At 40.4% G+C, this 19,425-nt stretch overlaps 1 protein-coding gene across 3 annotated transcripts in view; it reads right to left on the bottom strand.

Moving 5' to 3' along the window:
- Positions 1-6,727: 6,727 nt before the first annotated feature.
- The window catches only part of CCDC198 (coiled-coil domain containing 198), a 31,186-nt gene continuing 18,488 nt past the window's right edge, over positions 6,728-19,425 (bottom strand). For all 3 annotated transcript variants that reach the window (XM_074393895.1, XM_010341054.3, XM_039469041.2), the window contains 2 exons: positions 11,433-11,611; positions 6,728-7,923 (listed from right to left, as the gene is read on the bottom strand). In XM_074393895.1, coding sequence (XP_074249996.1) covers positions 7,792-7,923; positions 11,433-11,611 — 311 coding nt within the window. In that variant the 3' untranslated portion in view covers positions 6,728-7,791. The remainder of the gene's footprint in view (positions 7,924-11,432; positions 11,612-19,425) is intronic.

Below are 19,425 nucleotides of genomic sequence, written 5' to 3'. Positions count from 1 at the left end.
TTAAATCTGCTATCTTACTATTTGTGTTTATTTATTTATTTTTGCCTCTTCTCTTTTTTCCACTCTCTTCCTCTTTTTCTGCCTGTTTTAGGATTATTTTTTATGATTTGATTTTGTCTCCTCTTATTAGCTTATTAGTTATTAGCGATGCCTTTTTTTAAGTGGTTGCTATAGGGTCTGTAGTATATTTCTTTAGTTTAATACAGTCTATCTTCAAGTAATATTATATTACTCATGAAAGAGACAACCTGCAGAATGGGAAAAAATATTTGCAAATATGTATCTGATAAGGAGTTAGTAGCCAAAATATATAAGGGACTCAAACTCAATAGCAAGAAAACAATAACCTGATTAAAAAATGAGAAAAGAACGTTGAGTAGACATTTCTCTAAAGAAGACATGTGGGCTGGGCATGGTGGCTCATGCCTGTAATTCCAGCACTTTGGGAGCTGCGTCGATTACCTGAGGTCTGGAGTTTGAGACTAGCCTGGCCAACATGGTGAAACCCCATCTCTACTAAAAATACAAAAAATTAGCTGGGCGTGGTGGTGGCGGGCACCTATAATCCCAGCTACTTGGAAGGCTGAGGCAGGAGAATCACTTGAACCTGGTTGAGGGGTAGAGGTTGCAGTGAGCTGAGATCAAGCCATTGCACTCTAGCCTAGGCAACAAGAGTGAAACTCCACTGGAAAAAAAAAAAAAAAAAAAAAGGACATGTAAATTGCTAACAGGTATATAAAAAATGCTCTATATCACAAATCATCAGGGAAATGCAAATTAAAACTACAATGAGATATTCCCTTATACCTGTTACAATGGTTATTATAAAAAAGTCAAGAGATAACAAGTGCTGGCAATGATCTGGTGAAAAGGGAACACTTGCACACTATTGGTGGGAATGTAAATTAGTATAGCCATTATGGAAAACAGTATGGAGGTTTCTCAACAATTTAAACATAGAACTACCTTATGATTCAGCATTTCTATTACTGCATATATATCCAAAGTATATGAAATTAGTATCTTAAAAAGATATCTGCACTCCCATGTTTACAGCAGAATTATTCACAGTAACCAAAATACGGAGTCAACCTAAGTGTTCATTAATGAATAGATGAATAAAGAAAATGTGGTGTATATACACAATGGAATACTATTGAGTCTCAAAATGAAAGAAATCCTGAAAGACATTATGTTAAGTGAAATGAGCTAAGCATAGAGTGACAGACACTGCCTGATCTCACTTAAATGTAAAATCTAAAAAGGCTAAACTCCTAAAAGCATAGAGTAGAATGGTGGTGACCAGGAGCTGGGTAAAGGGTGGACTGGGGAGATGTTGGATAAGGGATAACAAATTTCAGTTAGATAGGAGGAATAAGTTCAAGAGATCTATTATACAACATGATGATTATAATTAATAACAATGTATTCCCTTCTTGAAAATTGCTGAGAGTAGGTTTTAAGTATTTTCACCACAAAAAATGATGTGATTTAATAATGCATATCTTAATTCACTTGATTTAGCCATTCCATGTTGTATACACTTCAAAACATCATGTTGTACAATACATACATACATTTTTTATTTGCTGATTAAAAAATAAAATTTAAAAAGATTAGATAAATTTGGAATTCTTTTTTCCTAGTTTCACCTCTCTCCAGTCCCACTGGGAATTAACATCCTGCAAACATTCTGAATTTCAAAACCCAGGAACTAGTTTTTCTTTTATTTTACTATGTGTCTTTCTTAACAATGTTTTGTAGTGTTCTTCACATAGATTTCATACATCTTTGTTAAGATCAGTCCTAAAAAAATTATGTTTTTTTTTGTTGTTATTATGAAGGATGTGTTTTATTCTTTTGCTTTTTCTTCTTCTTTTTTTTTTTTTAATTTTTTTAGCATGGAGTCTTACTCTGTCCTCCAGGCTACAGTGCAGAGGCCTGATCTGGGCTCACTGCAACCTCTGCCTCCCAGATCAAGTGATTCTCTTGCCTCAGCCTCCTGAATAGCTGGGACTACAGGTGTGTGCTACTATACCTGGCTAAGTTTTTTTGTTTTGTATTATTAGTAGAGATGAGGTTTCACCATGTTGGCCAGGCTGGTCTCAATCTTCTGACCTCATGATCCGCCTGTCCCAGCCTCCCAAAGCGCTGGGATTACAGGTGTGAGCCACTGAGCTTGGCCATTTTATGCTTTTTCATATGACGATTATTGTGGGCCTTTTTTGTGCATCTTTTTGCTAACGAATGCACTGGGAATTCAGAAACATCTTCCTTTGAGATGGTTACTTGATTTGTGGGCTTGTGTTCAGTCCAAACTTAATTGCCCATCAGTGGGTGAATGGATAAAGAAAACATGGTATATATACACAATGGAATACTATTCAGCCATGAAAAGAAGAAAATTTTCTCATTTTGTAGCAACACGGATAGGACTGGAGGACATTATGTTTAGTGAAATAAGCCAGGCTTAGAAAGAGAAATATTGCGTATTTTCACTCATGAGAGAGTTTAAAAAGTTGATCTCATGGAGTCAGAGAGTAGAATGGTGGCTACCAGAGGCAAGGAAAAGTGGAAAGGGGGATGAAGAGAGGCTGGTTAATGAGTGTAAAATACAGTTAGATAGAAGAAACGAGTTCTAGTGTTTGATAGCACAGTAGGGTGACTATTAGTTAACAATAATTTATTGTATATTTCCAAATAATGAGAAGAGATTTAGGATGATCCTGACACAAATAAATAAGTAAGCTGATAAATATCCCAGTTACCTTGATTTGACCACTGCACATTGTATGCATATATCAAAGTATCACGTGTACCCCACAAATATTTATAACTTTTATTTACAAATAAAAAAGTTGAATCATCTTTATTGGGGTGCTATAGTATAGACATCCTTTCATTTTTCAGTCATTGCTATAGGGTAATATGAATGTTACTTCAAATTTTTTGCTGCTGTAATTAACTTGCAACCCTAGTTTTCAGAAACAAAATTTGGAGTCTTTTGCATTTTAAAATCTTCTCTTTAGATATTAAGAGCCACAGCCTGGAACTCTGAGAACACAGAGAACATAGTGGTTAGGTTCTGAACACAGGGTAAAGAGGTAGCAAGATGATGACTCAGGAACAGACTTCCTAGCACACAGAGAAGAAATAAAATTTCTTCTTGGGTTGGAAGAAACTGGGAGAAGAAAGCAAGAGAGCTTTGAAACTAATATGAAACCTTCTTCCTGGTCTTTCCTTTGGTTCAAAGTCCAAGAGGAAAAGCATATTCTGATTTAGTAAGTTACGTTTACAGGGCCATGTTGGAACCATTGATTGGTTGTTGCCCATGCTACGAGTATAGTTACATATTTTGGCTATTGTCCCTGCCTTCAGGAATATTTGTTGATCTAACAGCAGAAAAGCATATGCCTCTGATTGCAAGGTGGACAGAAGCATGTATTTTCGAGGGTCTTCTTTAAGAGAAAGCATAGGCCAGGCATGGTGGTTCATGCTTGTAATCCCAGCACTTTGGGAAGCTGAGGCAGGAGGATTGCTTGAGCCCAGGGGTTCAAGACCAGCCTGGGCAACATGGTGAGACCCCCTTAACTACAAAATAAGTAAATAAATAAATAAAAATTCTGCATACAAAATTATAACTGAAACAAATATGTATTATAAGAAAAGTTGTAATCATAAATTTTAAAAAGTGGACAATTACCACAAATGTCGCAGAAAACAGAAAAACAGTATAGTAAGTTTCTATTAATTAACACCACAGACTGACTAGCTTTTAGCATAGCATATTTCAAACTTCATCTCCCTTCTTCTACTTTCATACTTCCAGTGCCCCCATCCATATCCCCACAGGCCTTAATTTGGCTTGGCTTTTAGCAGGATCTGTGTCTCTGAGCCTAAGAACTTCCCTCCACAGATAGACCTGAGGACACATGGCATGTGAGAAGTTCCAGAAAATTAATTCTTCTTACCTTGTGCTCTAGCAGTTATCAACATTATACAAGGCTAGTGCTGAGAGAAGGGACACCAGCCAGGGAGACTGGGTAGATGCTCAGGAGAAGAAGGCAGATGCCCAAGATCATCAAGATGGGTATCGCTCAGCTTGAACAAAGGATGGCACCAATGAGCTTGTCTCCAAATGCCCAAAGGATAGCACCGTAATTGAGGCCTGTATGTCTTCCCCCAGACATGGACCCTGGCTGGGGAGGAAAATGGGAGAGTGGGAGAGAATCCTGAGAGCGCACTTTAAGCCAGGAGTGACAAAAGTACCTTGCATTGGTAAGAGGACAGTTTTGAATAGTAATGGAAAGGGGAGCTTGAGACCTGGAGTTACAGAGAAAGAATATTCCAAAATAATGTACCCTGAGACAACTCCCTTGTGATCAGTGAACTTACTATTTACCCTTGAGCATTTGTCTTTGCACAGTGGTATTTTTATTCTGTTGGATAAATTCTGAGAAAAGATTTGCAAAAGCTGTTGATTTAAAAATATATTTCTTTTATCCAAACACCCATTTAATTCTATTATTAATTCAAAAAATGTTTCAGTTGACTCCCTTGGGTAATCCAGGCATATAATTACATCCTCTGCTAATTTTATTTTCATGGTCCCATAGTTATGTACTTCTGGCGTTTGTTCCACGTCTTGTTAAACTGACTAGACCTCTAGAACCACTGTCACACACAAAATCTTATTCTATTCCCAATTTCAGTGGTAATAATATGGCTTGGTAAGTAGTATGTACTGAGCAGTTATTATGTGTCAGGCATTGTTCTTAGCACTTTTTTTTTTTTTTTTTTTTTTGAGACGGAGTTTCGCTCTTGTTACCCAGGCTGGAGTGCAATGGCGCGATCTCGGCTCACCGCAACCTCCGCCTCCTGGGTTCAGGCAATTCTCCTGCCTCAGCCTCCTGAGTAGCTGGGATTATAGGCACGCACCACCATGCCCAGCTAATTTTTTGTATTTTTAGTAGAGACGGGGTTTCACCATGTTGACCATGGTTGGTCTCGATCTCTTGACCTCGTGATCCACCCGCCTCGGCCTCCCAAAGTGCTGGGATTACAGGCTTAAGCCACCGCGCCCGGCCCTGTTCTAAGCACTTTATGTGTATTATCTTAGTTCATTGCCACAACACACTGTGGGGTAGGGATTATCGTTATCACCATTTTACAGTGAGGACGCTGGCCAGACAGATGAAATAACTACCTAAGAGAGGGAGTGGCCAAGCTGGGATGTGACCTCTGGCTCCAGAGCCTGGTGGTTCTTACTTCCGGCCACGTGTGCCAGTAAATGCTTAATATCGACTCTCTGAAAAAAGCCCTGATCTGCAACATTGACTCATTTTTCTGGTGTAAATATTGCCACCATGGCCGGCATGGCATCACTGAACACAGATTGGGAAGAGATCCTCATGGTTCCTTTTGAGAGCCAGTGCGGGCTACTCATGGGGATTCCAGCACACCACAGACTCTGGTGCTGTGTAACGAGGCAAGGAGGTGCTTGCTGCTTAAGGTATCTATTAGTTGATGTTGTTTGATTTGAAGAAGCAGAAATAAGTTGGAACTGGTTTCAAGCAGAAAGGGCAATTTATGGTAGGGATACAGTCTCAGAATGAGGCAGGAGGCAGCAGGGCCTTGGGCTGGGCTGGGAATGAGGAACAGATGTACTGTCGGGCCTCAGTGGGTCTCTGATTCTCTGCTGCAGGTCAGCGTTCTCTGCATCTCCGGCCTACAGGGCAGAGCACTGCCACCCACTGCTCCTGGGCTTCCTCGCAGAACCTCCTGCCGCCAGCAGAAACCAAGGCCCCTCTGATTAGCTTGGTGGGTTCAGTGTCAGCTCTAGGTCAGCTAGCTATGGCCATGTGACTTTAGCGCATCTGTTTGCCTTTGTTCATGATCATATTGGAGATATTAGTCTAGACCAGGAGCAGTCCCTTCTGACTCTCAAATTGTACTATACTTCAAACCCATTGTCATACCATGCTCCTCTGGGCTCCTCACATCTGGGCCCTGACCAGCTTGCTGACGTCATCCCCGTTGGTCTCCCCTTTGCTCACTCTGCCATTCTGGTCTTCTTGTTGGGCCTTGAACCTTATAAGCTCATTCTCATCTCAGAACCTTTGCACTTGGTTTTCCAGTGTTTGGAAAGCGTGTTCCTTGGATCTTCTCATGGTTCACACTTAACCTTCATTCATGGTTCTTCCTCAGAGTCCATCCCTGAGCATTCTGCCCCAAGCAGTTCACTCCATCCCTGCCTACCCTGTTACCTGCTTTGTTTTTCTTAAGCATGCTTAACATTACATGAAGTTGTATTATCTTGTACTTGACTATCTGCTCGTGATCAAAGTCCCTACACTCGAATGTAACCCATGGATGGGTGCAGGGACTTTGTCTTGTTGATGGCTGTAGTCTCAGCATCTGCGACAGTGCTTGGCATGTAGTAGATACTCAAACCCACTTGTTGAATACATGATTAAATGATGAATGAATGAATGAATGAATGAATGAATTGCAGACTTATTATAAAGTACATATCTTAAAAAAATCCTTAATTATTGACTTAGTTTCCAATTGTGTTATTGTGTTTTCTGTACTTGAATGAAATAGCATTTCTTCTAAAATGCGATGTAATTCAGATTTTTAATGGTCTTTTTTCTTTCTTTCTTTTTTTTTTTTTTTAAAGATGGGGTTTCACCATCTTGGCCAGGCTGGTCTTGAACTCCTGACCTCATGATCCACCTGCCTCGAACTCCTAAAGTGCTGGGATTACAGGCGCGAGCCACTGCTCCGAGGCTGGTCTGACCTTCTAAAACCTGTCCATTAGCATACTTTCTCCCAAGCCTTCCCCGTAGTATTCTAAATTGGTGAGGTTTTGCAGTAATATGTGGAAATAGGCTTTTACTTTTTATCCAAAACAGGAAATAGTTGATATTAATTATAATTTGATGACCATTATGTTTCTGTGGTAAGAAAGGGAGGGTTACAAAGAGCTGGGGTTCTATTTTCTGTTTTTAAAGGCTCTATGTAAGCAGAAGACATCCATTTGTTTACAAGGCTATCATAGGTGATTTTTACAAAAGCTATCTTTAGTTAAACCCCAGTACAGTAACTCAGAATTATCATCAAAATAAGTACATGATGAAAAACAGCACTCTGCCGGAAAAAAAAATTGAGAAAAATATATTTCCAAAAGTATTCAAGGAAAAAAAGATATTTATCTTTCTTATGAGAAATTCAGAGCAGGAAGGAAAATATTATTTTCATAACAGAAAGTATGCATTTAGTCCTAGACAAGCCTTTTTTTCTTTCAAAAGCTGGAAAGATTTTCAGCTGAAGAAAATTGACAACTTTGCTTCCAGGCGGAATTTTATAGTTTTTATCAGCAACAGCTGTGCTTATGATGGCCGTACATTGCCCTGAACAAATTTGAGATTAACTATAGAATTGGTGTTCTCAGAAAATTGCTTACAAAATGAACATTTCTCTTACAGTTTTGTGCAGCTCCAGGCCTAATGTCCTTAACTTCAAAAAATTACCTCAGAAGTTCTTTCTTTTATAGACAGAAGGTGATATAATCTGGTAAAATAGAATGTTCATATTGCTAAAGCTGTAATTTTCAACCTTAGCTGTGTGATAGATTCACCTGGAAGTTTAAAAAAAAAAACCAGTCAACAACCCAATGCCAGAGCTCTGCTCCAATCCCAATAAATCAAAGGTGGGGCCCAGAAATCTTGATTGCTATTAGATTTTGATTATTTGACAGGTGGTTCTCATTTGTCTCTTGAGTCCTTGTCATGGTGTGCAACGGATCCACCTGGATGGGGCTTTCCGATGGGGATACTCACCTATGCTGCCCCCAGGCCCGGGGTCTGCAAATCCCTGGGCTGCAGACGGGTGCTGGTCCAGTCCGTGGCCTGTTAGGAACTGGGCCGTACACAAGAGGTGAGTGGTGGGCGAGGGAGCACTACCGCCTGACCTCCACTTCCTTTCCGGTCGGCAGAGGCATTTGATTCTCGTGGGAGTGTGAACCCTATTGTGAGCTACACGGGCAAGGGATCTAAGCTGCAGACTTTTTATGAGAATCTAATGCCAGATGATCTGAGGTGGAACAGTTTCATCCTGAAACCATCCCCCGCACCCATCTGTGGAAAGATTGTCTTCCGCAAAACTGGTCCTTGGTGCTAAAAGTTTGGGGACTGATTCCCTAGGCCAAATTGGGAAGACAGTTAAGATTTCCTTCATTCGCTCATCTGCCTTTCTCTTGTGCTTTTATCCTCTCTGGGCCTGCAGTTTGGCTATCAGTTAAGCTATTCCTTGCTAAAAAATTATTCCACACAGCTCTCACCCTTTCTAATGTACTATTACCTCTTCCCCGCTCCTCCCAAAAGGAACCACACTATGTAATGCAAAAGAAATACAGAATGCTGTGTAATGTAGCCGGTGAGTTAGAAGTACAATTGAGGAAAGGTAAGGAGGAAAGAGTCGTTGGCTTCTATCAGGTCACTTTTGGTAAACAATGGTCTACTCCAAAGGGAAGTTCTGCTAGGTGACTCTGGCAACTTACTTAACTTCATCTTTAAGATGGGGATGATATTAACACTGACCCACAAAATCATCATGAGGATTAAATGTGTAAAACATTTAAAGAATGCCTGGCCCACAATAAACAGAACATGCACATTGGCAATTATTTTTTATAATTATTACCCCCTTTAAAATCCTTGAATTCATAACTGCATTAAGAAGAGTTCTACATGGAGCTGGCAAAATAAACAAAGAAGGCATTAGGATTGATTTTCTTTTGAGGCTTACTCACTCTGATAGCGTTTCAAAAAATATTTTGAGCTATGGCATTCTCATTGGCAAATACACATAGTTCCTGTATCCCAAGGCAATGCTTAATTTAGGCCATTCATTTAGATATATAAATACCAACAGCTCTTGGGGAAAAAAAGTTATTTTCTTTATTGTATAATCAACCTTGTCTATCTAAGACTCCTGGGAAATGATGGAAATGAGGGTGAGCAACTACATAGCTGGAGAGAAACAAGTGTCTCTCTAATTGACTAGTCAACACATTAATTAATTCAGCAAACATTTAATGATAAACTCTTTGCCAGCTGTCATGCTAGGAAGCAGGAATACCACAGGAAGAAGACATGGTTTGTGCCCTCATGTAGCTCACAGTTCATTGAGCATATAGAAGGGGGTTTTGTGAAATTAAATTTCAAGTCACAGTAGAATGGTGAAGATGGACCTTTGGCGCCACTGTTTTTAGTGTTCAAAGTTGTCCATCCCACTTTCTGTTTTTTAAGCCTTCCAGATTGACCACAATAAGTGAGGACACCATGAAAATGGGTTGGATTTGTTTATTCTCTCAAGAATCTCATTTTTTTCGAGAAGGTTGGCTAGTCAAACAATGTATGTATTCTTTTGGTGGAAATATGCTTGTTGCCTACCACAGAAAAAGTAAGAAGAGTACTCACAATAACTGGGAGTAGATATGGCCAGGGGTAATCTAATAGCCTTTTGCCCTTGGAAGAAACATGTATTTTTATTGCCTGACATTTCAGCCTTGTTATCTTCTTAGTGATTGATGTGAACGCATGGAATGTCAATTTCAGGTGGTGTTTTCCCCTATTTTTTTCTCTTTTTGGAAGCTTCCCATAGAAGGCAAAAAAGAAAGGTCTTTTTATTTTGCTTTGTTTTAAAGCTTTACTAAATTCTTGGGAGCTTCTGGATTGCTTAAAACTTTTTTTTGGATTATGCTAAACATGGAGCTGCATTTTACACAAAAGTTCTTAAAAATTGTCCCAAAAGCTAGTTTTTATAAGTGGGATAACTTTTGAATTGAACATTTATAAGATTCCTTTTAAGGAGCTCTAAAATCTACATCATAATCTAAGAAGTCTGAATTTTGAACTTTAATTCACAATGGATCTTGCACACTTGACATTAAAGTGACCTAAGTAAACTTAGTGTTTAATGTAGCATTACTGTGACTTTCCTTTAGAAACTCACTTTTATTTATCTCCAGTCCACTTTCTTATTTTTATTTTTTTGGGAAATAGCATTTTTTACTTTTGAGACAGAGTCTCATTCTGTCACCCAGACTGGAGTGCAGTGAAGTGATCTTGGTTCATTGCAACCTCTATCTCCCGGGTTCAAGCAATTCTCTTGCCTCAGCTTCCCCACTGAATAGCTGGGATTACAGATGAGCACCACCATGCCTGGCTAATTTTTGTATTTTTAGTAGAGACAGGGTCTCACCATGTTGGCCAGGCTGGTAACTCCTGACCTCAAGTGATCTGCCCTCCTCTGCCTCCCAAAGTGCTGGGATTACAGGTGTGAGTCACTGCACCCGGCCCATCTATTTGTTTTATAAAATCTAATTTTCCTTTTAAAACCATGGTGAGGTGGCAAGTCTCAAAGATGGACCACATTCATGCCCTTGTGTAGTCCTCTTCTGTATTAACTGCAAGCTGGCCTATGACTTTAACCAACAGAACCTGTTGGAAGTGATGCAAAGCCAAATCTACGACTAGCTTTTAAGAATACTGGCAACTGGGCCGGGCGCGGTGGCTCAAGCCTGTAATCCCAGCACTTTGGGAGGCCGAGGCGGGTGGATCACGAGGTCGAGAGATCGAGACCATCCTGGTCAACATGGTGAAACCCCGTCTCTACTAAAAGTGCAAAAAATTAGCTGGGCATGGTGGCACGTGCCTGTAATCCCAGCTACTCAGGAGGCTGAGGCAGGAGAATTGCCTGAGCCCAGGAGGCGGAGGTTGCGGTGAGCCGAGATCGCGCCATTGCACTCTAGCCTGGGTAACAAGGGTGAAACTCCGTCTCAAAAAAAAAAAAAAAAAAAAGAATACTGGCAACTTCCATTTCCTTCTCTTGGGACAATTGTTTTTGGGGTCCCTGGGCTTATATGAGAGGAATCTCTGCAGTGTCCTGCTAAAGAAATCATGTGAAGATGCGCTGAGACTATATGAATAGGGAGCAAGGTCCAGCTATCTCAGTGTCCTAATCGGGACTCCAGATTACTCCAGTCCTAGTTGTCCAAACTGTAGTTCAATTTCAATAATATGAAGGATTTCAAAAGGGAACAGCAGAAGAACCACCTAGCTGAGCTCAGCAACCCACAGAAAAGTGAGATGATAAATGGCTGTGGGTTAGTCCCTATGTTTTGAGGCACTTAGTTAGGCAGCAATAGCACACATAACAGGCTTGTTAATGATAAGACTCTAAAGATATCATTTCTTTTTACCAAAGTGATTTGCTTTCCTCAAAGTAATTCATATATCAGTTTGAAAGATTTTGAGAGTAAAGGAAACTTTCAATGCACTCAGTATCTAGATTAATGAATAGCATTCTTATTCTCTATCAAAAAACTCATCAAAAAGTGGGATTCTCTCTGTCCTGGTCCTCACCAGTGCTCGTGGCTTCTTCTCATCTTTCCTCAACTCATCTGAGTCAGAGCTGGAACTGTCCCAGAGAAGCCGTCCCTGGGTCTCTTGTTCATGAAGCCATGTTTCCATTTTGCCAGTTTTCCAGGGACAGTAGTCATTCACTGATGGATGTTTAAAAAATTGTGCATTCTGTGAATTTCCTACAAAAAACATAAGTTTATTTAATTTAATTTTTCCCCAGCAATGATTTATTTATTTATTAAGTGTCTAGCTTAATAAACAGTCTGCTTGGGCATTTTTCAAACGATATATACATAGTTTGGAAAATTATTTATATATATAACTTGAGTTACATATATATATATAAATACATATATATATATGAATTCAACTGGTGTCTCTGTAAGCATGAAACATTGTTTTAGTTATTTTTCAAAAGATTTAAATCTTCCAGAAGTCACAATAATATATCCAATACATTAACATTTTGCCACCATATTGCTTTTATCATATAAATGCATCAAAAAATTTTATATATATATATGCATGCTTTTCAACTGAACCATTTCACAATTAGTTGCAGTCACCTCCCCCTAAATATATCACTACAAATCTCTTAAGACCAAGGGCATTTTCTCTACATAACTACAATACAATTATTACACTTAAGAAATTTAACATTGATAGAATTTTCTAATATTTGACCTATTTTCTAATATATGGTCTATATTCAAATATCCACAGTTGTCCACAATAATGCCCATTATAGCTGCTTTTTATTTGCTGTTTAAGTTTTATTTTTTAGATCCAGGAGCCAATCTAGCATCATACATTGGATTTTATTTTCTCATCTCTCTTTCCTTTAATTGAAGAATACTCTTCTACCCTTTTCTTCTCTCTCTCTCTCTCACGATCTCTGTGCCCCATCACTCCTCTTTTGTCTCCCATCCATCTTCATTATCTTTTTCATTTTTCCTAATGCTGACATTTTAAGGAATCCAGGTCAATTATTTTGCAGAATGATCCTAAATTTCAGCTTACCTCATTGTTTCCTTATGATTAAATTGAAGTTAAACATTTTGGGCAAGAATATCACACAGGTGGCATTGCCTAGTGTTTTTTATTGAACATCTACTATGTACTAGACACATAATGTGTACTTCTGACATGCACATCGACTCTGGCTTCATAGCAGAATCACCTGTGCAGGCTTTTAGAAACGGATGTCTAAACGGTACTCCATACCCATAGTACTGGGAAGTTCACTGCGTCAGGCATTCTATTTTACTTTATATTTTTTATTAAAAGCAACCATTTATTTTTAGTTTGGGATTTGATTTATGTGCATCTGTATTTACCTTAGCTTTTTATTTAAGCAGTGCCTAGCATCCTTTATAATGCACTCCAGAAAGCAACAGGAGCTTTGTTCAAGGAAAGCTGGCTTTTAAGAAAACAAAACCTTCCCAACCATTTTGGAGCTAGAACAATAATCCTAGGTGAAAGCCCAGAGTTTCCCACTAGACTGGTTGAAACGACCATAACTTTTTAGGTGTCTTCTTAATGATAATTGTTTATTACAGGCATCCCTAAACTACGGCCCGCGGGCCGCATGCGGCCCCCTGAGGCCATTTATCCGGCCCCCCGCCGTACTTCAGGAAGGGGCACCTCTTTCACTGGTGGTCAGTGAGAGGAGCACAGTATGTGACGGCCCTCCAACAGTCTGAGGGACAGTGAACTGGCCCCCTGTGTAAAAAGTTTGGGGATGCCTGGTTTATTAAATCTTTTGGCAGAGTTTATGTAAGCCCTTGATACCTGAAGTTGTATACTATTATATAAGAAAATCTAGCATTTCTTTTTGCCCTGTGCAGTGCATCATATTTTAGAAAACTACTTTATTGAACTATGATTGACATACAAAAGCTATACATATTTAATGCACACACCCTGATGTGTTGGAAATAAGCATTTTAATGTGAGAATTCACGCCTTGTGATGTGATTTGTCGGGCCTCAGTGAGAGGCTATCAGCTTTTCCCCTTGAATATTATTATAGTGATTGTAGTTGCCTCTTTAGATAGCATGGGCAGAGAACCACGTTGATTTCTCTCTGCAGCCCTGGTCACTCTCCTAAGCTACAAAGGATGTTTTGTAAAACTGGACACCTCCAGTTGGATGTCTACTTGGCAATAATGCAGCGTCACCTTCTCTCTCACAAAGCTGCTTCTGCTCCCAACTACCCTAATTCAGCAAATGGTACTGCCTTTACTCCATTCTCTGCCTAATTCTTCAAGAGAAACCCAGAAATCCACCTGGCCTCCTTCGCGTCTCCATGCCCGCACATCTAACCTGTCACAGGATAATTCTGATCATGTTGTTTTCTAAAGACCTTACGTCTGGCTGCTTCTCTCCTTCCTCATCGTGACCCTACTCTCCTGGTCCCAACATCATCTCCCACTTGCGCTTTTGCTGTGTCTTTATAATTGTTCTTCTTTTATCCTCTTACTTTCCCCTCCCACCTGTTCTCCACAGTCTAAACAGAGTGATATTTAAAAATATGAACCTGCTTTTGTCACTATCTTGCCTTATCAGTGGCTTCCCATTGATCTTCAGATGGAGTTTAAAATTATTCTCTGACATGGCTCACAAGGCCCTGTGTGATTTGGCTCTGCCCATGTCTTCGGGACCATTTCCAGTGACTCTCTGAATCTCTCATCCACCTAGAGGCCGTCGTGCTCCTTCCCGCTGCAGGGCTTTTGCACGTGCTGTGGTTAATTACCATTATGAACATTCCAGCACCCACGGTCCTCACACTCACATGCCTTCCTGCCTCCTTCATCCAGCCACTTCTTATCTCAGTGTAAATGTCCCTTCCTCATGGAAACATTCCCTGACTCCACAGGTACTAGGTCTGCCCGTTATGCTCTTGTTAAACATATCTTCGTTAAACATCTCTATCCCAGCTCCACAAACCAGGAACCACATCTACCTGACTCATCACCATACAATGAAACTACTACACAATGCCCGGCTCTTGGTATGTGCTAAATAAATACACGGTGAACAAATAGATGAATAAACGAACGAACAAACGACCAATCAGAGAATTTTGGGAGATGGGCAGTGTTGGTAACGAGGACATAGGGAAGGCCCCGTTCACTGGGGCTCTGGAGTGCAATCATCTCTGCTCTGCAAATAAGTCTAGAACTACCAGAGGCATCACTCAGACTGGGAACAGGAATTTTCTAGAACATCCAGCTGTAGGCAGGAGCTCTGAAACAAAAGAGCATGTTTGTGGTGGGATCTAATGAAATATTAATGATAGCCTGAGTCCCACAATACCCTTGATGTTTTGAAAATTCAGGTCTAATGTATGAGACAAAATTCAAATATTTAGTTTCATCCTTGAAAATCAATCCCTTGTCACTCATAAAGTATTACATACATTGTTTTGTGTATATAGCATTAAAATTTGAGAGCAGTTGAGCTAGACTTCTGGTAGCTTGTTACATTTTCATAAATCCTTGTTTACTTCTCTGTGGTTTATAGACTTCAAAAAATAAAAACACAGTCTTTAAAAACCTAAATGGGTTTCGGGTGAGCTGAGTAAAGGAAAGTGTAGCCTACTCCAAAACTGATTTAGGACCAGAGGAAAGCAACAGATGTCAGTGGGAAAAATAGGAAGTGATGTAGGTAGTAAAAGAATCACATAAAGCAGGAAAACTGTTTGATGGCTGTGTATTTTATAATATGTGTTTCAGAAAAATGTATCACTACTATGTCAAACCCAGAATTTCACATTCAGAGCTATATTAAAAAATAAAACAAAACAAGATTCTTTATAGAAAGACGGTGCAGGTGGCCAGATAAGACCAGAATTTTGAAGGTGACATTTAAATAATGGATGCAGAGTGACACATCCCCAAAGCATATGAGGGTTTTCACTATAAAACATCAATTCTATCCTTCTTCAGATTTGTCTATGTTCCCTTACATTTGTATAGCACTTTACTTTTTTTTTTTTTTTTTTTTGAGACAGATTCTCTCTCTGTTGACCAGGCTGGAGGGCTGTGGCATAATCTCGGCTTACCACAACCTCCACCTCCGAGGTGCAAGTAATTCTCCTGCCTCAGACTCCCCAGTAGTTGGGATTACAGGCATGTGCCGCTACTCCTGGCTAATTTTCTGTATTTTTTATAAAGACAGGATTTCACCATGTTGGCCAGGCTGACCTCGAACTCCTGACCTCAGGTGATCCACCCTCCTCAGCCTCCCAAAGTGCTGGGATTACAGGCATGAGCCACGGCCTATAAAGTGTCCAGCCATACATTATGTTTTACATGTGCTTTCATTCATGTTGATTTTTACAAAAAACTTACATGGTATGTAATACTTTATTCCCATTTTACAGATGTGGAAACTGAGGTTCATGGAGGTTAAATAACTAGAATTTAGCTATATTCTTTCTCTCTTGAGAATAAAATTATATAGAAAAATATACAGTTAATATTTATTGAGCGGCTATCACATGTCAGGTACTATTCTAGGAACAAGAAAAGGTCCCTGCTTTCATGGAGCTTACATTGAGTAGATGCACTGCTGGGGCTCAGGGAAATGCTTTGAGGTCAGTTGCAGTGCTCTTCCCACCCACGATGTTCCTTCATACCAGGGCTTCAGCAAAGGGTAGGAGCCACATAAACACATTAAAACTCACAGACTTGCACACCAAGAAGGGTGACGTTCGCTATGTGTTTGTTATATATAATTTGTGTCATATGACTGCGTATGTAATTTATTAGATGAACGTATGTAAAATACATGTAAAGCAAAGGTGATTTCATTTCAAAGATGCCATAGAAAGCAGAGACGGACTTTTATCTCACAAGAGAACCACAACGCTCATTTCACCTTTCAACAGGGGAACAAGAACGGGCGAATATGACATTAAGCAAGAGGAGACTGCTGCAGAGAAAGCTTAATGACCAGACGCTGATAGTAGAATGCTTATGTAAGTGCATGATCTTAGCTACACTTCACTTGTAGGAGAAACTGAACTACTTTTAGAAGGCAGGGAAGGAAATCAAAGAAGCTCTCTGGGAATAAGTAAAAAGGAATCACCGCTAGGATAAATGCCAAGCACAGAGGTGAAGACTGTCGGCTCAGGAGTCAGCTGCCCTGTCTCCTGAGTCACGTGCATCCCAGAGCAGCTTCACTGTTCATTGGCTGCTATGACCTTGCACGTGAGATTTGACCTCTCTGGACCCAGTTTCTTCATCTGTAGAAGAGAGGTGGTAATAATTTTCACCTTGTAGAGTTAATATGAGGATTAAATGATGCATTTAAAATTCTTAGAAGCACTTTATAAATACTAGTTGTATTCATTGTTATCCAGATATCCTACACTTTACATGTACAGTGAAAGCGGAAGCACAGAACAGAAAGATATCCTTCATAGGCACTGGAATTTCTCCATCATCAAACAAATTTCCAGTGATATTTGCCTTCTCTTTCCAACAACTTCAGTAATAGGCAAGTGAGTTGATACAGACATGTCATACTGAGAGTCTAGTTAATTATGATACTGTTATAACAGAAAGAGTTAAAATTCTCTATCTCATGCTAGCAAAATCCACATTTTCTAGGCTCGTTTTGTCATATGTATCTACACACACACACATATACACACACACAAGAATTGTTACAAAGAAAAAGGTTCCAATAAGACTGAAGTGTTGAAAGAGCTCTCAAGGGTTATCTAGTCTGCCTAAGTTTGGCTAATGTTCAAAATCACTTGAGGAACTCTTTTTTTTTTTTGAGACGGAGTTTCGCTCTCGTTGCCCAGGCTGGAGTGCAATGGCGCGATCTCGGCTCACCGCAACCTCCGCCTCCTGGGTTCAGGCAATTCTCCTGCCTCAGCCTCCTGAGTAGCTGGGATTACAGGCACACGCCACCATGCCCAGCTAATGAGGAACTCTTAAAAATTAAAATTCTTTCACCTTCAACCTAGAGATTCAGATTCAGTAAGATGAAGATGGAGACAGGACTGGGTGTTTCTTTTGTTTGATTGTTTGTTTTGAGATGAAGTGCTCTGTCGCCCGGGCTGGAGTGCAGTGGCATGATCTTGGCTCATTGCAACCTCTGCCTTCCAGGTTCAAGCGATTCTCTTGCCTCAGCTTCCCGAGTAGCTGGGATTACAGGCATCCGTCACCATGCCTGACTAATGTTTGTGTTTTTATTAGAGATGGGATTTCACCATGTTGGCCATACTGGTCTTGAACTCCTGACCTCGGGTGATCTGCCCACCTTGGCCTCCCAAAGTTCTGGGATTACAGGTTTGAGCCACCATGACTGGTTCTAACACTGGGTGTTTTGGGGAAGCTCCTCAGGTCCTTCTGCTTATATCTGAGCTTTTGTGCACTACTGATGCAGCGGCACCTTCCTGCCTGGCACCTGAATTGGTTCCTGCCTGAGTTACTCCGCCTATCCCCCCTTCTCTATGCTCTGTCACTTCCAGGAGAATATGCGCTCCGAAGTCTACCAGCTGCTTTGACTTTCCTTTCAGAAGTCTCAAAGTGCAGCCGTCTCTTGAAAATAAGGTCAAGCAGTCACAACCCCTACATTTGCAAACTTTTCCAAAACTGTCCTTGATAGAGTTTCTGGCCCTTGGTGTGCTGGTGGGGCTGTGTGGAAGTGCAGGTCAAGAAGACCTGGCCTTGAATCCTGCTCTATCACACTGGGGCGAACAGTAACTCCTACCTTCCAGGCTGTGTGAGAATTAAAAGAGAATGCGTATTAAAGGCAAACTACAGTACCTGACTGATAGTAAGCACTCAACGAACCTTAGCTTGAACAAAATGAAGCAGCTTTAAGAAGCAGCAGGAGAGCAGAGGAAAACTCCTTTCTCCATGTGCCAGTTTCTCCTTCATCCCCTCCAGGTCTGAGACATCTTCCAAGGACTTCGCCAATGCTGGTTTTTCTTGGCCTGCTCTCAAGTGATGATTCTTAAGTGTCTAACTTTAGCTGAGGCTTTTTTTTTTCTTGGTTATTTTGCATATGTTTTTTAAGGTATTGTTTAAATGGTAAAAATTGTTTATGTGACTACAAAGCATATTTCTTTCTGAGACCTGGGAGTATATGTTAAACAGATGCCCCAAGTAGATTTTCAATTATTCAGCCCTTTCTTATTTAAAATTAACATATTGATTAAGCATCTGGTTTCTTCGAGCAGGAGCAGTGTCTCTTTTCAGCAGGCAATTTTGCATCTTGGAAGCTCAAGACTTCCAGAGACGTAGCCAGCTTTTCTGTGGCTCTCTCAGTGGTCAGTCCGTCCTGCTCATGTGGAGATGTGGCCCACAGCACAGCCATCTATGTGTGTGAACAATATTGGAAATTTCAGCTGTGGGTTTGCCCTGGGGAAATACAAACAAGGGAAACTTAATGGGGCTCTAATTGGTGGGGCAATGCAGCCTAGAAGTTGTGGACAAGCCTGTCCGTTAGAAGAGCGATCTGAGAGTGTAGAACAATTTGGCCCAGCTGAAATGTGGGAGCTGGCTGTGAGAGCGGCAGAAGATGAAGCTAGAAAGGCTAGGTAGGTCATGACTAGATCCTGAAAGGTTTAGAGTCCCATGCTGAGTTTTTTATTTAATTTTTTTTTTTTTGAGACAGGGGTCGTGCTATGTTGCCCAGGCTAGGTTTTGAAGTCCGGGCCTCAAGTGATTCTCTCACCTCAGCCTCTTGAGTAACTGGGGACTACAGGCATGAGTCACCACACTTAGCTCCGTGTTGAGGAGTGTAGATGTTGTCTTCAGGCTGACAGAGAATCATGGAGGATTTTTGTTTTTCTAAAAAGGAGAGTGACGTGGTCAGATTTGAATTCCATAAGATGACTCTGATATTAGTGCAGTGCTTCCAGAACTTTGGCGTGCATGAGAATCCTCTGGCAATCTTGATAAAATTCAGGTTCTCATTCAGTAGGTCTGGGGTACGATCTCCAGTTCTGCCTTTCCTAATAAACTCCC

The sequence above is a fragment of the Saimiri boliviensis genome, chromosome 2, assembly GCF_048565385.1.
Source record: "Saimiri boliviensis isolate mSaiBol1 chromosome 2, mSaiBol1.pri, whole genome shotgun sequence".
Lineage (NCBI taxonomy): Eukaryota > Metazoa > Chordata > Mammalia > Primates > Cebidae > Saimiri > Saimiri boliviensis.
The sequence above is the reverse complement of the archived record's forward strand: the minus strand, read 5'-3'. Positions and strand labels throughout refer to the sequence as shown.